At 41.6% G+C, this 26,477-nt stretch overlaps 1 protein-coding gene across 3 annotated transcripts in view; it reads left to right on the top strand.

The window, feature by feature from the left end:
- Positions 1 to 26,477, top strand: part of doc2b (double C2-like domains, beta) — a 181,260-nt gene that overhangs the window by 129,092 nt on the left and 25,691 nt on the right. For all 3 annotated transcript variants that reach the window (XM_030747323.1, XM_030747325.1, XM_030747324.1), the window contains 2 exons: positions 12,293 to 12,402; positions 17,688 to 17,814. In XM_030747323.1, the coding sequence (XP_030603183.1) occupies positions 12,293 to 12,402; positions 17,688 to 17,814 (237 nt within the window). The remainder of the gene's footprint in view (positions 1 to 12,292; positions 12,403 to 17,687; positions 17,815 to 26,477) is intronic.

Consider the following 26,477-nt stretch of genomic DNA (forward strand, 5'->3'; position numbering starts at 1 on the left):
AACTCTGAACTTTAAAAAAAAAAAAAGAAATAGCTGGCAGATGCAGGTATGAACCATCTGTCTATCACAGTTTTCTTCACCCATCAGGTAGAAAATGCAGAAAAGGAAAAATAACAACTGTGGATTCAGTTCACCTTTAGGTTGCAGCAATGTAAAGTCATTTTTCTCTGCATGGATTTTGGACGAGTTGTTGCCCATTCTTCTTTACAGCATTGCTTTGGTCCTTTTCAAATTTGTGGGCATTTGTTTATGCGCAGCTCTCTGAAAGTCCCACCAGCGGATTTTAATCAGGTTGCGGTCTGGACCGGCTGGGCCATTTCAGCACCTTGATTCTTTTCTTTTTCAGCCGTTCTGTTGTAGATTTGCTGAGGTGCTTGGGATCATTGTCCTGTTGCATGACCCCAATTTCAGCCATGCTTCAGCTGATTGATTTGACTCTAGAATACAGGTATACAAATGAGTTTATGGTCGACTCAGTGACCGGAAATCGCACAGGTCCAAACAAGTCCAACTCATCATTCCTCCACCACCATGATGACAGTTGAAATGAGGTGTGTTGAAATATGCTGTATTTGCTTTTCCCCAAACTTGTCACTGTGCATCACGGTCAAACATCTCCGCTTCAGCCCTGTCTGTCCACAGGACATTGTTCCAGAGATCTTGTGATTCGTTCAGATGCAACTTTGCAAATCTAAGCTGTGCTTCCATGTTCAGTCCTTCCAAACAAGCCATATTTGTTCAGGCTCTCTCTAATTGCGCTGTCATGAACTTTAACAGCTAACATGCTAACTGAGGCCTGTAGAGTCTGGCATGCAGCTCTTAGGTTATTTGCAGTTTCTCTGAGTATTACAAAGTCTGACCTTGGGGTGAATTTGCTGGGATGTCCACTCCTGGGAAGATTATGGCTCACACCTGATTGCTCCAGACCAGCAAACTGCCAAAACTTGTGCTTTTGTAGAGGTACTCAGCATTACTGATGTTCAATTGATTAAATTCAATTGGCTGCTACTTACTGTCTTAATTCCTATAGAAGCAGTAAGAATGTGCTTAGTTTTTCACAGGACTGCATGGACTCCTTTAGTTATCACTGCAGTGAAAGAAAAGAAAATCAAAAATATCAGTCCTATGTTAAATTTTATAGATTATGAAGTGGCTTAGATAACACGCCCTTGCCAAGAAAAGAGAAGTGAGAATAATTATGTTCTCTTAACAATTAAATTTTACTTTTAAAAGAATTGAGAGGATTAGGGATTCTCTCAGTTGTCTCGAGACAACAATAATGATTATGATAAAAACCAGTTCAGTTATCACTACTAAAGAACCTGCCACAGTGAACTGTCTCATTAATTCCACTTTTTTATAATCCTAATTAATTTTCTTAAATTAGGGGTTTATCTATATGAAATAATGTAAAATATATACGGAGATCAAAGAGGTCTGTTTAAAAGAGGCCTCCAGCTGCATTGTGTTAAGTCTAGCATCATGTTTTAAGACCTTGTTCAAAACAAGGAACAAAGTGAAGGAAAACCATTCCATCCATCTATCCATCCATCCATCCATCCATCCATCTATCCATCCATCCATCCATCCATCCATCTATCCATCCATCCATCCATCCATCCATCCATCCATCCATCCATCCATCTATCCATCCAACCATCCATCTATCCATCCATCCATCCATCCATCTATCCATCCAACCATCCATCCATCTATCCATCCAACCATCCATCCATCCATCCATCCATCCATCCATCTATCCATCCAACCATCCATCTATCCATCCATCCATCCATCCATCCATCCATCCATCCATCCATCCATCCATCCATCCATCCATCTATCCATCCATCTATCCATCCATCCATTCTCTTCCACTTATCCTGTTCAGGGTCGGCTGGAGCCTATCCCAGCTGTCATAGAGCGAGAGGCAGGGTACACCCTGTACAGGTCGCCAGCCTGTCGCAGGTCTTTGACCATCCTGAAATACCTGAAATTCTGCTTTAAGTTTATTGGTGTAGAAAATGTGCATCATTGTGCCTTTATTGTGTTTAGTGCTTTGGTTCCACTCAGGATATCCATATTTACTGCTGGGCATAAAAGTGATATAAGTAAGACAATCTCAGCTTGATTTTTCTCAGCTTGGGTAGTTTTATAGAAAAATAACAGATGTCAGTTTTAAACGAGCAGTTTTTTAGGCGCTGATTACTGGACTGTGCGAAAACTGCAGCATGCACCTGCAGCTCAACTGTTCTCCTACACAGGTCTCTGTGTTAGCCTTTTTACCCCCTCTCACTGCTTCCTTCAGGTATTCAGGCTTTTTAAACAAAAGCTAGCTAGTACTCATCGATCTATACATCCATGCAAAAAATTTTAAAAAGGGCTACAGAGCAAAGGCTTCTTAACCTCTGGAAATGATCGTGACACCAGTTGCTCATTTGTAGCACGGCCCTCCATCTGTGAGCAGGTGGTGGCGGTGAATTATTTCCCCATTAATGCACCCTGATCACACGTGTGGAATAGAAAGTGCCAGCTCTTCAAATGGGCTCATTATCTATTTATCTATTCAATGCTTTCTTTCATCGCTGTGGATAAAGCCAGCAGCACTCTTACTCTAAACTTTATTTTTTTTCCTAATTTCAGGGATCTGAAGCGGTCGAACCTTTTAATGAAACCATACCCTCAGATCTAGTTGCTTCAGTGTGATTTATCAACATGCCTGCCCACAAGTTAGTTTATATGTGTACATTGAAATTCAGCTGAACACTTCGTCTGCTCTTCACCATCCTGCCAACAATCCACTTGGGAACTCCCATGAGGAGCTTGTAGAAAAGTCGAGCCCCCCCCCCCCCCCCCCCCCCCCCCCCCCCCGACCCACACACACACACACACACACACACACACACCACAACACCTTGACCTTCACAACACATATTTATGGTAACATGGTATTATGTGGTGGTAATATATATTTTATTTTCTGCTCTTATACTAGAAAATTGTTTACAGATTCGCAATAGTAAATATGTTTGTGTAGTGCTCTGATTTCACCACTGTAGTGAGATGTCACAACAGGCTTCCGTAGTGCGGGAGTTGTTGGTGAGAATGCGCTGTACATCCACAGGTGGCACTAAAAGAATAAAGAGGAGTTCGACAAGCTGCACCACTATAGTCCACGTCGTCTCTTTAATAACAATAGCTGTATATGACATGGTGTCAGAAGTGGCCGACAGGACGCCTACGGAGTGAGATATGGCAAAGTTCGGACCGCCAGAACCCTTTGACTTTTCCCGCCCGGCGGAATGGCCGATGTGGCGCCGTCGCTTCGACCGTTTCAGAGTGGCATCAAAGCTGGACAGAGAGAGCGGGGAAGTACAGGTTAACACGCTTCTCTACGCTATGGGAAGAGAGGCGGAGGCTATTTACGACTCGTTCGTGTACGAGGAGGAGACGAACCAAGAAGTTTCAGATGAGGAACCCGCAGAAACTCATCCCGAGCTGGACTACATGACGGTAATGGCAAAATTTAGCGACCATTTTGTGCCAAAACGGAATATTATTCACGACAGAGCGTGCTTCCATAGGAGAGTGCAGAAAGCCGGAGAGCCAGTCGAAGCGTTTGTTAGAAGTTTATACGAGCTAGCACAGTATTGTGAGTTCGGAGGGACCAAAGATGAACAAATCCGAGACAGGATCGTGATCGGCATATTGGACCGTGATGTTTCCCAAAAGCTGCAGCTCGAGGCAGACCTCACACTTGAACGAGCTATTCAAATAGCGCGCCAGAGCGAACAAATCAAGCAGCAGAGCGCGAGTCTGTGTGCAGAACATGCTGTGGACGGCATGAGTCAAGGGAGACGGCATTTTCATACAAACAAGGGCAAAAACGATGGTCACTGGCGGAGAAAGCAGGATTTCGGTGAGTCCAAAAATCCAGTTCCATGCTCTCGCTGTAACAGACAACATGGGAAAACGCAGGCCTGCCCAGCCAAGAACAAAAGGTGCCGAAAATGCAATAAAACGGGACACTTTGAAGCAGTGTGCAAAACAAAAATGCTGAAAGAGGTGACAGTGGCTTCAGATAACCTAGCCGACAGGGACGACATGTTTTTTCTTGGAGCAGTAATCGATACTAAGCCAGCTATAATCGAGCAGCCAGATTCAGAAAATGAGTGGCATGTGGAGTTACCCATAAATGGCTGTATTGTCAAATTTAAAATTGACACAGGTGCTGACATTACAGTAATGTCACAGGCTGCATTCAACAGACTGCCAAGCAGCCCAAGAATGGTCACTGCAGGTAAAATGCCACTTGTCATCAGCCCAGGGGGTGAAGTCCAATGTGTGGGCGAGTTTCTGGCCACGACTCAGTTTAAAGGACAGAAATACCGGTTCTGGGTCACTGTCATAAAGGGACCTTATGCACATAACCTGCTGGGAGGGAGTGTTGCTAGGAGGATGGGTTTGGTAAAGAGGATTGACAACATAGACACAGACCTCCTAGAGGACGTTTTTGGAGAAATTGGCCTGCTTAAATGCGACCCTGTTAAAATCGAACTAAAAGCAAATGCAGAGCCCTACAGCCTGACAACGCCACGTCGTGTCCCATTTCCCCTTCTTGCTAAGGTTGAAACAGAACTGAAGCGCATGCTAGCTTTGGGCATAATAGAAGAGGTCACTGAGCCCACTGATTGGTGCGCCCCGATGGTTCCTGTTGAAAAGAAAAACAGAGATCAAGTAAGAGTGTGCGTGGATCTTAAACGCTTAAATAAAGCAGTAAAACGAGAGCGTTACATCTTGCCAACTTTGGAAGACATTGCCCCAAAGCTGGCTGGGGCCAAAGTGTTTTCCACCTTGGATGCTTCTTGTGGATTTTGGCAGATCCCTCTGGATGCAGGCAGCAGGAGACTGACAACATTCATAACCCCCATCGGCAGATTCTGCTTCAGACGGCTGCCATTTGGAATCACGTCAGCTCCAGAAATCTTTCAAAGACAGCTATCCACTTTGCTGAACGATCACAAAGGCGTTGTCGTAGTGATGGATGACATACTCGTTTATGGAGCAACCAAAGAGGACCACGACAACTGCTTGAACGCAGTCCTGAAGACCGTCAAGGACAGTGGCTTGAAGCTGAACAAAGCAAAGTGCCATTTCAGCAAATCAGAGACTCGATACTTTGGGCACATCATCAGTGCCGAGGGCATAAAACCAGACCCAACTAAGGTGGAAGCCATCACGCGGATGCAGAGTCCTACAAATGTGGAGGAGCTTCGTCAAGTTCTGGGCTTGATTAATTATGTAGGGGGATTCCTACCAGGCCTCTCCACCAAACTACACCCAATCACCAGCCTGTTGAGGAAAGAGAACAAGTGGGTATGGGACGAACCGCAAGAACAGGCGTTCACTGCTGTCAAAGCCATGCTAGTGTCAGCCCCAGCACTTGCATATTATGATGCAAATCGGAAAACTGTCATCAGCGCTGATGCAAGCAGCTACGGCTTAGGAGCAGCGCTACTACAACAACACGAAGACGGCTTAAAGCCGGTGGCCTTCTGCTCACGCACGCTTTCGGATGCTGAGAGGAGATACTCTCAAATCGAGAAGGAGTGTTTGGCGGGTGTGTGGGCGTGTGAACGATTTGCACGCTACGTTCAGGGAATGGACAGTTTCCGCCTGCAAACAGACCACAAACCCCTGGTGCCGCTCATAAATACATATGACCTTGACAAAGCCCCTCCAAGGTGCCAGAGACTCCTGATGCGCCTTTTAAGGTTCAATGTGGAAGCTGAACATGTTCCAGGGAAACAGCTGGTGGTGGCCGACACTCTATCCAGGAGACCGCAGAAACACGTGAGTGATGAGACTACAGATCATGTAGTACAAGCACATGTAGAGTCAATAGTAGCGAATGCACCTGTCTCATCCGAAAGACTCAGCAAGATCCGTGTGGCTACTCAGCTTGATGATGAACTGCAACAGATTACAGGTTTCATCAGAAATGGATGGCCGCCCAAAACAAGGCTGTCCCCACATCTACACCGTTATTATTCTGCAAGAGCACATCTCTCAGAAACTGATGGACTGGTGTTATATCAGGATCGGCTGGTCATTCCTGCTGCACAGAGAGCTGAAGTGTTGGCAGATTTGCATAAAGGACACCAGGGACTAACACGGTGCCGGGCACGTGCCAGGATGGCAGTGTGGTGGCCGAGCATCAGTGCTGAAATTAAACAGACAGTGTCATCGTGCAAATTCTGTATTGAAAACAAACCTACCCAGAGGCGTGAACCTCTCCTGACCACGCCCCTGCCCGAGGGCCCCTGGCAGCGCATAGCTACAGATCTGTGTGAGTTTGAGGGACAGAATTATCTCATCGTGACAGACTATTACTCCAGAGACATTGAAATAGCTCGCCTGCCTTCTATATCCAGCCGTGATGTCATCTGTCGACTTAAGGGCATATTTGTGAGGTGGGGAATACCACTGGAACTGGTCAGTGACAATGCAACTCAGTTTTCATCTGCTGAGTTCCAGGCCTTCTGTCGTGAGTATGGATTTGTGCACACAACCTCTAGCCCCTATTATCCCCAGGCGAACGGGGCTGCCGAACGAGCAGTTCAGACTGCTAAAAACATCCTGAAGCAGCCTGACCCACATCTCGCCCTGATGTGCTATAGAGCAACCCCGAGTGCTGCCACAGGTGTGAGCCCTGCGTTGCTTATGACTGGAAGAGAGATTAGAACTACACTTCCAATGCTGGAGGACAAATTGCAAGTTACTCTGGTGGACAGGCAACAGGTTCAGCAGAAGGACGACCAGACAAAGACAGCTTATCGTTTTTTTCATGACCGCCGTCACTCTGCACAACCCCTTCCCACACTACAACCTGGACAGGATGTCAGAATAAAACTGGACGGGGAAAAAGGTTGGAAAACCCCAGCTAGAGTCATCACCAAATGCCACGAGCCACGATCCTATTTGGTGGAGACAGAGAATGGAGCGGTGCTGCGACGGAATCGGAGACACCTGCAAGCCGTCCCACAGTCCACTGATCAATCGGATCAGCTGCAGTCACCCAGTTCCCCAGTGGAACCAACCAGAAGCCCTGCTCAGAGACAGTCGAGCCCCGTGGTGGAGGGTTCCACTCCATGTAAGGGTTCACAAGTTACATCCCGGGGTAGAGTAGTGAGAATTCCTCTCAGGTACAGAGACACTTAGTTACTCAAGATCCTGTATTTCATGTGTTCCGGTTCACTGACTTATTTAGAGGTGAGACCTTGAGTTCAGACATTTGTTAAATTTACTGTTCTGCTAAATTCAGGGGTTAACAAGGCAAATCCTGTTGCATGCCATACAGTTCTATTATTATTTCTATAGAAGACTGATTTGTTAAAAAAAATAAAAAAACAAAAAAAAAAAAAACAAAAAGGGTAAAAATAAAAAAAAGGGTTAAAGTGAAGTTGTACTGGTACACTATAAAGTTTCACTTATTATAGATGTTGGAGCTGTGAGCTGTTCTCTAAAAGGACAAAAGACTTTAAATTGATTTATACTAGTGGTAGGAACAGTAACTATTGAGGGCAGAATAATCCCTACGTTACTGCGGACTGAGGGCAGTCTACCCCGATGTCCTAGTGTTCAGAAATGTTATTTTCTAACTGGTTAGTATGTGTGTACAGCATCCATGTAATGTTAAGCATGTGTGTCTTATTGCTGGAAGGGGGAGATGTAGTGAGATGTCACAACAGGCTTCCGTAGTGCGGGAGTTGTTGGTGAGAATGCGCTGTACATCCACAGGTGGCACTAAAAGAATAAAGAGGAGTTCGACAAGCTGCACCACTATAGTCCACGTCGTCTCTTTAATAACAATAGCTGTATATGACAACCACCTTTTATGCAGATGCCTGTAAATGACAGTTTTGGTCAGATGTTTACATACACTCAACATGGACATGACTGTCATGGTGATTTTGGGCTTTTAATAATTACTTTAAAATTGGTGCACAAGTTTGAATGTATTTAGGATTTTCTCTAATCCATTCAATCCATTCAGAGTATATGTACAGTACCAGTCAAAGGTTTGGACACACCCATGTACATGAATGGGTAAATGTGTCCAAACCTTTGACTGGTACTGTATAGGCTCAAATATATAGACATACACTTACTTAAATTGTTTATTAAGTGGTGTTGAAGCTCATACAATGTCTTATCTTGACAAGGCCAAGGTCTATTAACTTCTTGTTAGCAATCATGATTGATTACAATTGACAGTTTCTCTTTGCTAGCATAAAAAGGATTTGTTTGACAGCAATCACTGGACTGACCAATACTCAGAACAATAGGAAAGACCAAGGAACTCTGTGAAAATCTAAGGAGGAGAATTGTAGATCTACACAAGTTGGAAAGGTCTCTTTCTAAACTGCAGATTCCAAGATCATGTGTTATTCAGATGTGTCGCTACTTTGCCAAGGTCTGGAAGAAGACCCAAACCACCACACTCAAATGAAAGGAAATTGGTTAGGATGTTCAGGAAGCACCCAGGAACCACCAAGGCTGCCATAAAGTGGAAGCTGCTGGAACTTTACTGTCCACAGTGAAGCAAGTTTTACATCACCATGGACAGAGAGGAGGCGAACCGAGAAAGAACCCCCTGCCTGAAAATTGACACCTTCAAGCATGACTGAAATTTGCAGCTTTCCCACATGGACAAGCCAAATACCTTCTGGAGGAAAGTTTGATTAAACTTGACTGAACAAAGATTGAACTATTTGGCCTCAATGACAAGAGGTGTGTTTGAAGGAGTAAAGGTGAGGCTTTCAGACATCAGAACACTGTACCAGATGTCAGGCATGGTGGTGGTAGCATCATGCTCTGGGGCTGTTCATATTCTAGCCCAGAGGTCCCCAACCCCTGGGCCGCAGACCGGTACTGGTCCATGGGTCATTTGGTACCGGGCTGTACATAATTTCCATTTTATTTATTATCTGAGGCTGAATGATGTTTGATTTTGAAAAATGGGCAGATTCTCTGTTACATCCGTCTATGACTCACTCTTGACGCATGTCAAGATGCTTGTCTCAGTCTTGTGATATGTTAATGCTAAAATTAAACTCAAAAGCTTCACTGTTTCCTGTGCCTGTCTAAAGAACTAGGTTGGATGACCTACATAACACTCGTAAAAAGCGCTTTGAGTGCTCAACTAGAGTAAAAAACCACTATATAAAAACTAGTCCATTTACCATTTAGATTTAGCAACACTGGGGATAGCACCGAGGAGGACCCAGCCAAGCTTTAAGCTGACACTCTCTGGTGCTCTGCAGTCTCTCTCCATGTGAAATCAAAGCTTCCTGTTACTGTAGTGACTCTGACAGTGTATTGGTGTGTGCCGGCCAATACTTACTGAGGCTGGTCCCAGCCAACCCACGAGCTAGCAAAAATGAGTTGCTGAGAAACAAGCTCAGGGCTCACACTGATTCAGCGTCATGGCGAGTTGTATTTTTCATGCACTTTACATTTGTTTTTGCGGTATAATTTGAAGGCATTTTAAACATTACCATGGTAACCAGAGAGTGTGGGGGTCAGAGAGGATGTTATTCATGTTGGCTCGATGTTACAAGGACGCACACTGTGGATTCACGATTCACGTTTATGATTATATTTATAAAATATCAGTTTTTATGCTGGTCGTATCATTTATTTTGTTGTATTTATCCACCACACCTTAAAGGCTGGTTTGAGAAAATATTGTCTGACATTAAACCGGTCCATGGTGCAAAAAAGGTTGGGGATGGCTGCTCTAGCCAACGGGTGATGTCACAGTGGTAACAATCCTCTTTGATATACAGTCTGTGTGTATTACACTGGTCATCGACTGGCATTTTTGTTGCCATGCAATAAGAGTGGAAAGTGATGAGGACAGAACAAATATCCTTCGCTGAATTTGAAGACTTTTGAATTACGCTGTATATTTGTAGCCATCAGTACCCATGTTCTGTCTAATTCCATTCATTTGTTCAGCATCCAGTGCACTGCTCTAATGCTTCAGAGGCATTTTATTCAATAAGATCAAAAATCTGGAACAACAGAAAGAAGGGAGGAAATATATGAATAGTTAATAAAAAGCATGAAAGCTTTCAAATTAAACTACATTTTAAAAAAATAATTAACTATTTTCCTATCAAAATTATTTTGAACACTCACTGTGTGTGTGTGTGTGTGTGTGTGTGTGTGCGCGCGCACATGCGCCTATGTTCAACAACCTTCCTCGGGGGAAACGACCGCTGATTGAGGGAGAAACAATCAGCAAGAGCCTTGTTATGTGGAACCCTGCCATCAGACTTGCAAATAATCACAGCAGCTAATTGATTAAATTCAACAAACTCACATGTCCTCGCATATGGCACGCTGTCTTCATTCTCATCATGTCGGTCGCGTGCTCCGAGGAATTCCCCAAACAATATTCCACCGACAAAGCCGCGTCGCTTGTCACAGCGATTTTCATCACCTTGCTAACTTGTAATCAATGCAGAGTGACAAAATAAGTCAGTGAAAATCTACATCTGACGATTGCTCCGATATACAACAATATACAGCAGATCTTGTTAAGCAGGTCACTCTGATGTTTGGTCTCATGCCTCACACACCCATTGGAAGAAGCAACCACTCATCTCTGCTTTAAAAACACTTGAAGTACTTTGAGCACTATTAAATCTTTAATAGCTGAGTTATTAGCCACTTAGATGTGTCTCCTTTAATTTGGTTTATCAATAAATTTAAAAAAAAGATTAAAGATTAGCAGGCACTATGACAATTTTATGTCTGTTTACAGTTATTTTAGCTCTGTTTTGTTCTTCAACAACTCCTGAGGGAAATTTCTGACTGTGTCTGTCTTCCACTCAGCCCCGACCACGCAGAGTGCAGCATTTTTAAAGCTTTTTCACTGAACTAGTGCCAAAAATATTGTTATAAGAGCAGTGAAAGCAAATCAAAAGGGTCAAGTTGTGTGGCAGAAGTTTTAAAGTGTTGTGAAAATGTACTTTAGTCAGGCTCAGGATGAAGGTTTTAAAGAAAAGATCCAAATCCACTCATCAAGATCAAAGATTTTATATTCTGTAATATGTGCTGTGCTTTGTCACAGTCTGCTCTGTACGTTTGCCACAGTGAAACTCTTTGGTCAGAGATTTCTGCTCATTTTTGTTTTGTTTCTGGTTTCTAATTTGCAACTTTGACATTCTTGCTTGTCCAGACTTATAAACTGTACTGTAGCTCTAATGATATGAGCAATACGGATTATTAACAAGGCTGGTTGTTATAATCACACTGAGACACTGTGTCTAAGGTCCCACATTATGAAATATAATGATTTGTTTTATTTAAAAATAATGCAAATACTGTTTAAAGCAAAACCAAAGTTACTCCCAAACTGTGTGCAAAGGTTTTGGGGTTTTTTTTCAGTGCAGGAGAGTAAATATGATTTGAGAGATTTTGGTTAATTAACAAACAAAGAAAAAACAAAAAGGAACGCGAGACTAAACAAAGATGTATTTCTGCTGTATTTGGTAAAAATGCTTAAGCTCAGACATCAAAACAGTAGAAGGTAATGTCATTGTGGGGGTGTCCATCTTTTGAATACAGTCTGTGGTTTCTACCAGCTTTGAGTCCTTTTCTGACCCAAGCTTAGCGGTCCACCTCCTAAAACCAGTGCCATACATTGGCAGGAGGCATCGTATTAATTTAAAGTTACAATTTGTAAACTGTTGGTTGTTTAGGTGGTGCACTCTTGTATTGTTTCAGGCTGTTTTTCAAGTGTAAAGATTTAATCCCTGTGAAAGGTCAGTGACTGGAAAATTGTTTTCTCAAAAATGTTGTGTTGACACAAACAGAATCACACTGAGCCAGAACAGCCATGGTGACTATCTTTTGACTTCAGAGCATTCATCACATTGTTCTCAGTGTTTTTTACCTACTTCCTGCCTTGCTTTGATTATGCCTGTCACTTCATGTAAATGCAGTCTGCTGCTGATATTTCATTCCTGACAGCATTCAATGTGCAGCAGCACTGAGCTCATGCTTGCATGCGCGCCACCAGACGTCAATGCATTGACAAATTTTCACCCTAGCAGAGAGGCTTTGTACATGTTCAAGGATGTTTATATAATTCTGTCAGTTCTTCAATGAGACTGACACCTGAGGGATGAGTTCTCCTGAGCTGTAGGAGGAGCTCAGTGTTATGTTGGTGACGATGTTCAGTTCTTTTTAACTGCCAACTTCCTTTTTTGTCTTCCAGGCCAATAAACTCAGAACCAAGACCCTGCACAACACACTTAACCCAGTCTGGAATGAGACCCTGACCTACTATGGCATCACTGATGAGGATATGGTCCGCAAAACCCTCAGGTACTGTCTGTGGTATGCCCCATGCTTCCACTTAATCAATGGAAAGACAAAGAAGAAGGAGAGGAAGGGGGGAAAGATGTGGATGAAAGAAGAAAGGAGGGGTTGGACATATGAATACAAATGGAAATGAAAAAATAAAATGAAAGAATAGAAGAAATGGAAAGACAGTGGCAAATGAAAATGAAGCATAGAAGAAATGAGGAATGTAATGAAAGTAATAGAAGGAAAGGAAAAGGAAGGAATTAAGGAAGGCAGCAATGGAAGGAAGGAAGGAGGAAGCAGGGGAAGCAAGGATGGGAGCAATGAAGGATGGAAATAGAGAGGGAACTAAGTAAGAAATAAGCAATAGGATGAAGGGAGAGAAGGAAAAGAGGGAAGAAGCAGAAGAAGGAAGGGAGAGAGGAAGGAAGGAAGTAGTAGAGAAAGGAATGGAGGGAAAGAGGAAGGAAGAAACAGAGGAAAGAAGGGGGAGGGGGAGAAGGGGTAGCAAGAAAGGAAGTAATGAAGGGAGGGTGCAAGGAAGAAAGGAAGTAGTAAGGGAAGGAGGTAAGGAAGGAAGTGAAAAATATAAGTAGAGGAATTATAGACAAGAGGAAAAAAATGGAAGAAAATAAAAGTTAACTGGAAAATAACTGGAAGGGAAGGGAAGGGTAAAGTTGAAGACAAAGTAACAGAATCAAGAATTTGTATTATAAAAGGAAAGGAGGGAAAATGGTTTGCAGTGAAAAAGAAGGAATAAAATAGAAGGGAGAGGTGAAAGGAAGTGAAGACAGACTAAATCTGTCTTTTGTTGTTTTGTTGTGTTTAGCTGCCACAGATCTGTTTTTAAAGGCTTTAAAAGATCATTTTCAGGGAGCAGTGATGTTTGACAAGCTCTCTTCTTCTTGGTTTCTGTTTTAAATCACTACATTGTAGCCTGTGTTTAACAGCAGTCCTTTCAAGCAGAAACGAGTGATGATGCTGCTTCTTCCTTTTCACTGTGAGTTTGCATGCCAGTCTGAACCTGAATGTGGAATAGCCCCCGATCGGAAGAACAGTTGGGAAGTCCATTGTTTGTGAAATTTCCAAACAGCACTTTTGTTTGGGGGGAGAGGACTTCCTGTTTTGTTGGTTATTTGTGTTTCACTACAACACCTGAGAGCGCACTAAAACCTGAGAACAAAACTCCAACCTCCCGAGATGAACACGATTCTCTTATGCAGTGGAAGGATTACTTCACCATTCTTTGCTCCTGTATTTTTACCAAAGTGTTAACACTGTGCAATCAAGTGGTGGAGGTAGGTTATGCAATCATATGCATAATCATTTTGGTAGCTACAGTATATCCCAAGTGGGCCGTATGCAGTGGAGGATTTTAGTTTACTTTTGTCCTCAGTTACCCTCAAGCATCCCAGTAGCAACTGTGTGTTTCAAGAGTTAATGTTATATGTTGGAATGCTGTGGCACTCTGGCATTTCACTTAACAGCTCCATCAATTTGTCCTCCAGTTCAGCTCCTCAAGATGACTGTAGGTAAAACCAGTCCTCCAGCTAAATGATCCGTTTGGTTTGTTTGTTCCTTCTTTCAGGAAAAAACAAAACTAAGTGTTGTTCCTGAAATGATACACGGATGTGTTTCTACTTTATAAAGCTGGAAAAAGTCCCCATTAGGATGTGGGTGTGAGCATGGATGCCAAGTCTCTCAGTCCACTTTTTTCTTGTGTTTTGGGAATTTCATAATCCAGTGTGATGTTCAGGAATAGTTCAATATCACTATCTATGGAAATGTAAGACACGATGTGCCATCTTTGCTCACCTAATAACGTTTACCCCCAGGCGTCTGATTGGTCAACATTTTATGTACATTTGGAGTTATGGGGTCGGCATGCTCTTGACAGAGCTTAACATCATTTTTTTTTTTTTTTTGGTGTTTCCATGTGGAGGTAGATATTTTCAAAACGGGGCTCACATAAATAAAAAAACAAAAGTGCAAATAATATTTTTGTATGTGTGTACCGAGTCTTAACTAATTGCATTTAACCGTTTTCACTTTTAAGGACTGATAAAATCCACAATACGGGGTGGAAGTGGTGGAAGAGGATCCAACACAGCAAGTCACCTTTGGGACCAAGTTTAAGTTGTGCTTTCATTTGTTGCTGTTAGATAAAGGTAGAGTTTGGTTTAAAATACACCCTTTTAGTTAACTCTTAATAATAAGCTCCATTCCCTCTTTCACCCCATCTACAGGAGGTTTCCATGTAGTTAGTCAGAGGGCCATTAGAGGTCAGTTAACTCTAAAATGTATCTATAGGTTGTTTTTTTCAGCTTGCACAGACACACATCGGGCAAACTCAAAAACAGGGTTCATAAAATGTACACTAGTAAGGCTAAAAAAGTCCAGGTTTGTTAGTCAGAGGTTTGTCAGCCAGAAGATTCATATCTTATCCTGCTGGGTTCCACTGGAGGTCTCTTCCTGTCAACAGGAAGTTCTTCCTTTCTACTCTCACCAAGTGCTGCTCACAGGGGATCATCTAATTGTTACGGTTGTTGAATTGAATTAAACTTTGTTTTGCCATCTTGGGCTTTTTTTTTTTTTCCACCTGCTGATTTGTTTTGTTTTTCATCTGCTTTTTAAATTTAATTTTCACTCACCAGATTGGTTTGGGCATTAAAAAACTTTTTGGCTTTCTTTTAAAAAAAAAGAAAGACTTGTTTGGGGTAAAATACATCTCTTCACAGCTGTAATTTTACTGAAAACATGAGAAGTTGGGGGTGACACACATCGCACAAATGCAGTAACCCAGTGTGTCAGGGCACAGACGCCAAAATACAACTTCTGTGGCTTTGACAAAGCAGCACTAACCGAGAGAAAGTATATTTAAATACTTCCAGCCCATTCTAAGAAGTGAGCCTATTCTAAGAAATGAGGTTTCTCTGAACGTCTCACTTCTTAGAATCAGTTAACACTAATGGGCACTTTTCATGATGGTAACGTTTGTTTCTGCCATTGAATACAATGGCAGATGGAGTACTGTGCAAAAGTGTGGAGCCACACCTCTTTTTTTCTTTATATTTCACTATGAAAATGGAAATTAGGTTAAGGGATTTAAGTAGTCATTCAAAGCTTTTCTTTGAGTGTTGGTTGCCTCTTGTTCTATTATCTGTTAAGATGATCCCAAACTCCTTTAATAATGTTGAGGTCCGGGCTTGGAGGAGACCAATCCATGACTGATGGTGCTCAGTCATTCAGGTTTGCTTTTACTCTTTCCAGATGGTATTGCATGGTGGATCAAACTCTGGTGGTACTTGTCTGCATTCATAATTGTTGACAAGATCTCCACCACCACTGGCTGAAATGGACAGAACCTCCACCTTGTTTTACAGATGGCTGTAGACTCTCGTTGTTCCTCTCTGCAGACCTCCTCCATCAGACCTGTTACCACTGAGTTTCAGTCCAGTTCTTGTGTAACTTGTGTAACATACCTCAGCCTTGTCTCCATGTTTCCCTTCCTTAAGAATACTTGGCAGCCATCCTTCCACTGAAACCATTTCTGATGAGGCTTCAACAAACAGTCGATGGGTCAACTGAAGAGCCAGATGCTCTCAGGTCCTGTCAGGACATGATTTCCAGTTCATCTGCTGTAGAAGGTTCTTTTAGGCCTGTCTTTTCTTCTTTTCTCCTCCACTTGTCCGGTTTCCTCACATTTTTGGAAGCAAACTTTAAAGATATGAGTGGTGGCTCAAGACTTTTGCAAACCCTTATATGTTTGTGGCTACCAAATCATCAAAGAATGTCTGGTAAAGTTTTGATTGCATTACTTCTAATAATTTTAAACTACTTTCCTACTACACAGTATAAGCTGGAAAGGACTTGTTGTACTGCTGGGGCAGCTGGAGTAATTGTTGGACTGCAGTAACTGACTGCCAACCTTATCGACACACAGCAAATACATGACTGTATTTTGCTGATTATTTTGTATTGCGGAGCAGAAAAAAAAATACTGTATTGTTGCTGGACTGAATACCACAACAACAATGAAGGCCTGAAGCAAATGTAGCAGAGATGAGATGTGATGGACACTGTGTGCACAAGCCAAAAGATCTATTCACACACAAAACACCTTTATTAACCATTTTCCAGAGACAATAGGCTGTGAGAAAGGCCTCCACGCTTCCAAACAGCACAACCTATTTCTTCTTGGAAATTGAAATTTGAATTCAGCACCTCCTGTCCAGTTATTTTTACTGAGAGTCAGATTGCACCACACTCCACACTATTAGTGATACATATTAACATATATACAACATACTCACACCATGGGTTGTTTAAGGGCTGCATGTTTCCCTCCATATTGCGGCTGATTATGCAGCAAATAGCACTTGAAACAAACAGTATTCCCCAACATGGGCATGCTGTAGCCATGAGCGTGAATCATGCCATGTCAGGGTAGTGACTGCTCTGCATTTATTGAAAACATAAGTCTGCAGGGAGCACCAATAATTGTCTTTCATTATAAATTTAATGAAATGGTGGAGAGGAATATAGATCTCCAGTCTGGAAAGTAAAACACGAAGCTCATTTTGTGGCCCATTCGCCTTTGTCCTCAGTGGTTTGAACTGTGAAAGACCTTTCAGGTCACCATCAATCATTAGTTTTTGTAAGCAGCTATGGCCTACTGTGTTATAGTACAGATCTGCGTTTTTAGAAAGGACGCCGTCTTGCATGGAAAAGAGGATTTGTTTTGTGTTTGTCTGTTCAGTGGAAACAAATGCAAAATGGGCACATAATAGAAATCAGTAAATAAGCTGGAAGTACAATACACCACAGCACAAATTGATTTGTGCTGCACTAATTGAGTAAATAAGATGAGCAAACTGAGATGTGTTCAAGATGAATTTGTGATTTGGTCTTAAATGACTTTCACATGATCAGGAACAATGTCAATTTTCCCTCTCGTATAGTTTCCCCTTTCATTTTAGTATCTTTGAATCTTTTGATCTGTGCATGGCTGAATGCTTTCTAAAGTATAATTATCTCATCATTTCCTGTCATACTGATAGAGTCTGACAATGATCTTATGAACTGCTTCCCTGCAGAACTACTTGGTTTTAGCCTCAGTGCTCCGAGTCCTGTGGCCCTACAGATTTAGCAGCAAGAACTACAAAGTGCAAATTGAATCCCTGTGATGGAGGGTGGTGGAAAATGACTGGTTTTGTGGTTTTAAGCCTCCTCTCAGCAACAGAACCTTAACTTGAGCCTCGCTTTACTCACGTCCACCTCTGCTCGCTCTGTTCTTGTCATCTCAGGATTTCAGTGTGTGATGAGGACAAATTCCGCCACAACGAGTTCATCGGGGAAACGCGCATCCCCCTCAAGAAGCTGAAACCCAACCAAACCAAGTGTTTCAACAACTGCCTGGAGAAACAGTTACCTGTGAGTTTACTCCATCACACACACATAGCTGTATTTTTTTTAATGCTGTTTAAATGTGATTGTTTCTTTAACAGGTTTTAGCAGCAACATTTTCCCAGCATCTGGTCTTAGTTTAAAAAACACAGTTTCCAAAAATAGTTGTGCTGATATCATAGACGTGCCCTCGCTGTCTGTTGGTCATGTTTCTGAACACGTCTACAGGTTGAAGCTGGAATTTTGAGCGTTTTCTATGAATTGTCATATCCTGATATATTGGTTATAACAAAATTAAGCAAAATCTTCGGGATGGAGAGAAGAGTATGGAGTGCTATAAGCACACTATTGGGTTATTATGCTGACACTGATGCTGTTTATATTTCTAGATGTGTACGTTCAACATGGATGAATTTACATGTAAATATAGGTGTAGCTGCCTGCAACATATTTCTGTCTCAGGTCCAGTTTTTGCTATCATACCTCAGCCAGTTTTGACCAAGGGGCTGTTTCACCCATTTTCTACAGCATACAGTACTGCGCTACATTATACACTACTCAAGTACATGCTACATTTTCTTATGCAATACTGTATTACTCATTATTGGACCCATACACCAATCCAGTGAAGTAGCAAACCTCACTGTGTCTAGTATACGTCTGCCTAGCCTAAGATTAAAGATTCATTTACTCACATTACACAGCCCAGTGTTATATAACAACATTTCAGATGTAGTCCCTTTTATTCTGCTAACAGAAACACTACAAATACAGATGTGGGAATAATTAATGTGGTCATAAAAAAAGAAGCTAATGTTTGTGGTGAACTGGTAATGTCAGCAGAGCTAGGCCTGCTTAACTATAGCTAATGTCGGTGCGCTGACAGGTCCACTGTGCCATGCGTTTTTTATGCCATGTAAACATGTGACTGTGTTTATTTTTTAACAATATAAAGGAACAATGACTCTACTATAGCATGGCTTATGATATGCAACATTATACTCTGCTCAATGCAGTATGCTGTGTGTGGGCCAGATGAAATGCCATAATCATTACCAATCCATCATTTTTGATATATTAAGTGACTCAAGTGTGGATTAGACTTGGAAAGCTTGCTCATGTGTGCATTGACCTTCCCTGGAACAGCTTGATTTTGCACATCTGTTGCACTGTATGACCATCTGACTGGGAGTGATGTGCCGTCGAAGCAGTGTAACTTTGATGGTGTCTTTCTTCAGCTGCATGAATAATTGATTTCACAATGCCGTGCCGATTTGATCTCTGCATTGCTTTAACCGCCCAGGTTTCAGGGTCCGTGCCAGTGAACTTCTTATTGCATTTCTAAACATCTTTATACCTCATCTAGTTGACATTGAATTCCGGGAGAAGTGGGAGAACTTGTGCAGTTTTAAGAGGCTCCAAACTTAAATCTGCATTCACCAGAAGAAAGAATAGTGCATTATTTTGTGTAATTTTGGGGTTAAAAAAAAAAAAGGGAAAGAAGCGTAATGCAGAAATGTAGGCATCCCCAAGAGATTGGAGCTCTCAGATAATGTTTCCTGAGGTCTCAGACCTTAATGAGCTTGTTAGGACTGTGGATTGTTCACAATCATTGTTAGGAAAGGTCAGGTTATGTGAGTTTCAAAGCTTTATAAATACTCTGACTTTTCAAACCTTGTGCCAAAAATCAGCAGCTAGGGGCTCCTCTGGCAGCAGCCTAGCACTTTTAAAGCTGAAATAATTGATACCCACAAAGCGGGAGAAGACAATAGTAAAGTGTTTTTGGGGTAGCTGTTTTATCAGTTTGTAATCTAATTCAAGAAATATCAGTAGATATAACAAAATTAACAGCACACTTAAAGGCAAGGTCTGGAACACCCAAAAACTTTCATATAGACTGCTCATTTTTAGCCCCCATCATTTTGAATACAGAAGTCTTTCAGAAAGATTTATCAGAGTAGTAGTTACTGTTCTACCATTCGGCAACACCTGCCCCAATATGGTTCCCATGGAAACATTCAGTTCAACTACATTTTATTTATTCATTAAATTTTATTTAATAAGTAAATAAAACAGCTCTGTGGTTGAGCAGGTGCCCATGTATGCCACATGCCTGTGGTGCCGGGGCCCAGGTTCACATCTGACCTGTGGCCCTTTACTGCGTATCTTCCCCTATATCGCTCTCCCCACTGTCCTGTCTCTCTTATCTATTATCTAATAAAAGGCAAAAAGGCCAAAATACAGCGAAAATCCCCAACAATCAGACAACCCCCCCTATGAGCAAGCACTTGGCGACAGTGGGAAGGAAAAACTCCCCTTTTTAACAGGAAGAAACATCCAGCACAACCAGGCTCAGGGAGGGGCAGTAATCTGCCGAGACCGGTTGGGGGTGAGGGGAGAGAGACAGGACAAAAGACATGCTGTGGAAGAGAGCCAGAGATTAATAATAACTAATGATTAAATGCAGAGTGGGGTATAAACACATAGAGATTGAAAAGAGGTGAATGAAGAAGAAACACTGCATTATGAGAAGCCCCAGCAGCCTAGGCCTACTGCAGCATAACTAAAAAAAAATCTGACTGTTAAGCATGGGAGTGAATCAATCATTCTTTGGGCTTGTGTTGCAGTCAGTGGTGCAGGGAACATTTCACCAGTGGATTCACTTAAATATAAACATTAAGTGTCTCTAAAGTTGTAGATGATCAGAATATGGCTCCTACAACAGAATATTGATCCTGAACAAACCTCAAAATCCACAGTAGGTAACCAAAAGAAGCACAAGCTGATGGTTTGGTCAAGTCTCATAAATTAAGTGTTAATATTTATCTGGTTCAGCTTGATTTCTCAAATACACTGCAGAGCTGCATGTCCAAGCCCCCACTGCAGTTGTGTATAGAGAGTAATTAAAGAGGACATGTAGTCTGTTTTATTGATAACTTGTTGCAACTCTTGTAATGTGCTAATTACTTTCACAGGGACAGGATGCGTCTGTGAACTAATTGAAATACCCGGTAATACTAAATTCAGATAATAATAGGTTCATAATAATAGTATAACAAAAGCTCCCAACAGGACAAGACATGGTGCTCCATATAATAGATGTTGGTAATTGCAAGAAACAACAGGACCCAGGAGGATTTAGCTTAAAGCACATGACAGATTAGAGCCTTGGGCTTTGAGCCCATAAGTGGGGTGCGGGAGTGGATTATGCATTATGAGAGCATGGGAGTGGAGTGAAGTATCATTGAACTGTGATTGAATATCCTTTTGAAAATGCCTACACAGTTTATGGTTTAAAAAAGTGGATGCAGTGTAATTCTGGATCATCCATATTTGGAGTGTGGAGCACTGTTTTGTGTTTGGAGAGACAACTTCCTGTTGCTTCACTCATATGCTTTGTTGTCTATGTGGGAGTGAGAAATGGCATCCAAAAATACAAAATATGCTTGTGCATAAACTGGTACCAAACAGCCACTATTCATTGAACAATCTGGGCTTGGATTTTTATCGAGGTTTGTTTTATGTAAGTGTTTGTTATGCTTCCAAAACTGGTCACATCTTAAGTGTATTGTGGTCATTTGCCATTCAATGATTTAAACATTCGGGGGAGCAAAAATCAGCACTAGTGTTAAACAAAATCATACTCTTTGTGTTGTGATTAGTAAGTAAAGCAGGGAAGTTTTACAATTTCCAACATTGCCTGATTTATGCCAAATATTTGTGGCATAAATCTGAATATCTATAAGATAACAACCAGATGAAGGATTGCACAGTGTGATCAGTACTGTAGATACTGTCAGCACTGAAGAATGTGACTCATAGGCATACCTGCATGACACTGCTGCCTGCAGCTTTACATCTACAGCAAAGAGTGGATGAATTTATTCCGTGCACAGCAGGCATGCTCTTTAATTCACACACTGTAGTTCATTTAGTAAAACTAGAGCTGATTTTAGAAGCTCAGATTATCACCGTGTAGGTTTTAGAGCAGAGCAGATATTTGTGTCAAAATGTCAAATTTTTCTTTCATTTCTTTTTCAGTTGAGATGTATGCTATTTTGGAACACCCTGTCATGTGTCATATCAGTATAAAGCACTCATGGGCCTTTTCCATGCAGAATGCGTGAAGGCAAAGTGAAGTGAAGCTTTGCGTGTCGTTGGTTACAGAGAGAAAAGGAGCTCAGGCAGGTAGCTTCCTGCTGGATGAGGAGTTCTGGCTGAACACAGGAAGGCGTTTTGTGTGCTGGGGAGAATAGAGCAAACGTTTAATCATCTCATCCAGCAGCTCGCAGCGCCTGTCTTATTGATGGTCTTGACAGTGAAGCATTTTAACTGGCTTGCTCAGCTTATATAGAAGTCAGTGAGTTTGTAGAATGGGCAGAAAATACAGAAATGCTTTGATGCAACCTTTAAGTCTAAAATAAATTTCATTAAATTAAAAAATTTGTAATTGTTTTATCTTTTAATCAGGAAAATACCCACATTTTTGTAAATACTGTGAATATATAGTTTTTCTAAATTTTATACATGTTCAACTCAGGACTTAGTCACACAGGCCTGGAGACCATTTGGTAACCCCCTGCCAACCACTGGCCCAACCATTTAGTGAGTGGTTGCTGAGTAAAATTGGTTGCAAAGAGCGTGCTCCATCAAAACTAGCGGATTGCTGTAGTCCACTATAGCTTGCCTTTGCAGATGACTCAGTGACTTCCATTTAAACTGCATCCCACCACAACAAACACAAGGAGTTTTTTGGCACAGCATTGTACACAGCACTCTTTTCATGCTAGCAACTGCCACCAACCACCTGCAACCAAGCGCCAACCAGTCCCTGAATGCACAGTTTTCCCAAGTGACCGGTGGTCACTGACCAGTCACTGAAACTTGCAACTGGTCAGGGAATACTCATTCTAGCAATTGGTGGATGCCAGGTGGTCACTGACTGGTCTCTAGGCCTCGAAGACTGGGGCCTTAGAGGACCAAGACCAGCCTTTTGAATGTGCAGCAAACATACCATGAAGCTAGGGTTCGTAAAGACAAACCAGCCATTGACAAGGAATGCTTTTATTTTGGCTCACAAAGACAACAAGTAAAGAATGCCCTATTTTACATTGTATCTACCCACAGTTCAAGTCATACTCTCTGCTTGTTAAGCAATGATGAAGTTATCCTATTTCCAGGTCCGAGCTTCTACTGCGCTGGATAAGGTTATGATCTTTTTAACATGCTGCAGTCCTTTGTTTCTTGTTTTTTTCCCATTGGACAAAAGCCCCCAAACTATTCTTGGACTCAGCAGATTCTTATTACACTTGTGGCATACATAACAACCCTTTGGCTTACAATATGTTAACTTATCAGAAAAGAAAGTTATCCAAACCACGCAGGAACACACCTAACCTCATATTGTGGAAAGCGCGATCACAGATGTTGTCTAGGCTGATGTTTTGTCCATTTGAGCATCTTCGTCCAGTCATACGATGGCATTGTCAACATTTGACAACAGTTTAACTCTCGGCCTACAGTATATATAAGCCTAACTGTATCCCTTGTAGCTAGCGATCAAATATCACATCATTATATCTCTCCAAGTCCAGTTTCACCAACACTTTAAATGTAGCTGCTATTCATTTTTCTGTCTTCATTCAGCAGTGATGTATGTTTTTGGTTTTTGTTAAATAAATATTCATGTCAAAATACAGTATATCGTTTAGAGATGTTAGCTAACCTGCAGCTAACTTCTAGCTCCATTCAGCTCCACTCAGTCCTTGTTATCAAACCTGGGAGAGTAGCCATCATGTTGTAGCCATCATGTTACTAGTGTTGACAGAATTTAGATAACTTTTAACTCTCACTGGTGCCTCAGTGTTTATTTGCTTTTGGGAACTTAAGGAGCGCTTGGATTCATAAACTGCTAATGATGTCAGACTATCCAAGCCGATGGCACCACAGAGTGTCACCAAGGGAACACTCCTTTTTGATTTCAGCCTATTCCATCAAAGCAGACTACCCCTTCCTAATACTGACAAGTACAGAGGGTGTTAAATACATATTAAGAAGTACAGCTGTTGTAAAGAGTAAAATAGCCACTTAACTAATGATTGAAAAACTATATATATATGTATAGTCTGAACACTAAATGTGTGTGACAAGTCCATTTTTCATGTGCGGCCCTCAATCATACACTGGCATCAGTGTGATCGACATCAGTGGCACTCAGTCATCAGAACATCGAGAATTCCTGACTCAAAGGATCTTAGAAACATATTCAGGCACATTCAAGGCAGCACTCCCATTGCTACAATAGAGAAACCACCATTAGGATGAAAAGTGTGTACATGTTCACATAAAGACTGAGTAACTGTATGTTTTGGTAATTTCAATGAGCCTGGACTGCTGTGTCTTTGCCAACATTGTGAGTTTGACCAATCGCCCATTTTCAATTTAATGGATGAGTCTCCAAGCCTGGACTCTGGATCTGCAACTAGCTCTGGCACCAGGAGACAGCAAGAGGCCCTGAACAGTGAGAGCCAGCAGCCTAATCTGGCAATGAATCTTGGATCAGTGTCTCTGTACAATATATTTCTGTATTCCCTCAACTCAGTTGGACAATGAAAGGCTTAGTTGTAAGAGATGGCCACAAATTTGTGGCTCACTCTGTTGCCTCATTGAGAAATGACAGATTTGATGTAGTTTTGGATTGTACCTTGTCTCATTATGTAAGCCCATGTTTAAACGCTGTTGCTCTAACTCTCCTGGAAGCATTTACTATGCTACCATGCTGAATGCCTGCAGAAAGCATTCGACCACAATAGACTATGGCACATTATTGGCGTGGTTAAAGGGCAACAAGGATGGATGTGATGGCCGGTGACAGAAAAATTAAATGCCTTACAAACCTTTGTCTTTCCATTCTCTCTCTCCAACTTTTCCCTCCTTTGTCTCCACTATCTGAAGCCACATATGCATTTCTAATATTGACTGTAATAAATATTTTGGCATCCAGGGGACCTCACTTCTACACAACTTTGTGTGCCCGTAATGACACATACAGTAAAATACAAACTTTACTCCCTAGTTTTAAATGCAAGGAGAAGTCTTTACAATTACCTTCAAGTTTTATGGAACATCGGCACAATGCAATACAGTGACAAAACAGGACTAATAATAGATGGGGAAAAATGCTAAGTCAGAGGATGGCCTGCCAGTTTTTTGTTAGAATGCTTAGACTCTTCATATTAAACAGCTAGCATTTTGCCCTGTCATTTGAATTTAATCTCAGTGTCAGCTATGTGGCTGATTACATGTACTTTGTAATCATACACTTAAAAAAGTAGGCCTCAGGCACACAAGCCTCAAGACCAGTTGGCAACCATCTGGCAACCACCAGTCAACCAGTTGGTGAGTGGTTCCTGGAGATTGCTGGCAGTCACTAATAATCATAATCACAAAGAGTTGTTGTTGTGTTGAACAACAACAAAAAACAATCCTTGTAAATTGCTTTGGTGGACTGCAGTTATCATAGTTTATATGGAAGACACTGGCCAACTTGTCTGCAAACACTCGCTAACTACTAGTCAAGCAGTAGTAAACCTTGGAAAAGTGCAACCCAACCCGGAAATGCAGTAAAAGGTGTGTTTCAACACTGCACCCTACATATTTCAGAAGCATGCAGTCTGCAGGCAGGCACAGCAATCTGCTTGTGACCAAAGCAATTGCAAGGACATATTCATTACAGCACCATATACCTGTATGTGACCAATTGGCAACTGCCAGTAACCACTCCTTAACCAGTCAGCAACATAGCCAAACTACTGAATAGTCTGTTAACTAATAATTAACTAATTTGGGGTGTTCTGTGAACTATTCTTTTGAAACCTTATGTTTGATTCTTTTGGCCAAATGGGTCCCATTTTGGGGGATTTAATGGGAAATGGACTGGTACTTACATAGCACCTTTCTATTACAAGTCTCATTCACCCATTTACACACACATTCATACAGCACTTTTACCTATGCTTAATCTCACAAACACTCCTTAACTCGGAGTTAAATATCCTGTCCAAGGCTACTTTGGCATCGATCCACCAGCCTTCCAATTGGTAGATGACCCACTCTATCTCCTGAACCATAGCCAACGCTGATGCTAGATAAGTAATGTTATCAGTAGTTACAGCCATAATTCACTATAATGTTAAATGGGATGCTAATTTTAGTGAGAAAAAACTGGCTTACAACAAATGTACTAAAGAAAGAACCTGAATAGCCAATTCCTTACAGTTAAAGCAGGACATTAGACCTTATATATATATATATATATATATATATATATAAAAATTGCCACTGAGGGGGAAAATTTTCTATAGAGACCACCAGGATGTAAATATGTTTATAAGTCTATGAGCACTGAGCACATAAAATCATTGGGAAAGTCATATCATAAGGAAGCGAGGGCCCATAGACTTAAACAATGTTGTCTTTTTGTAACCACAGGAGTCTGCCCCTGGTGGCCACTATAAAGAATAGAGGTTTAAGAGAGACCTATGTTGGCTTCACTTTTCATCTTTAATGATGTCTGTGGTATTGTCTTGTTTTTGGAGCCATTCTATTCAGGGAACTGCAGTTTTTGTCACTTAAGCTTTATCTTTATTTTTCAAGGTTGCTGCTTTTAGCTCCTGGAAATCCACTGAAAG

Source organism: Archocentrus centrarchus, chromosome 14, assembly GCF_007364275.1.
Source record: "Archocentrus centrarchus isolate MPI-CPG fArcCen1 chromosome 14, fArcCen1, whole genome shotgun sequence".
Taxonomy (NCBI): Eukaryota; Metazoa; Chordata; class Actinopteri; order Cichliformes; family Cichlidae; genus Archocentrus; species Archocentrus centrarchus.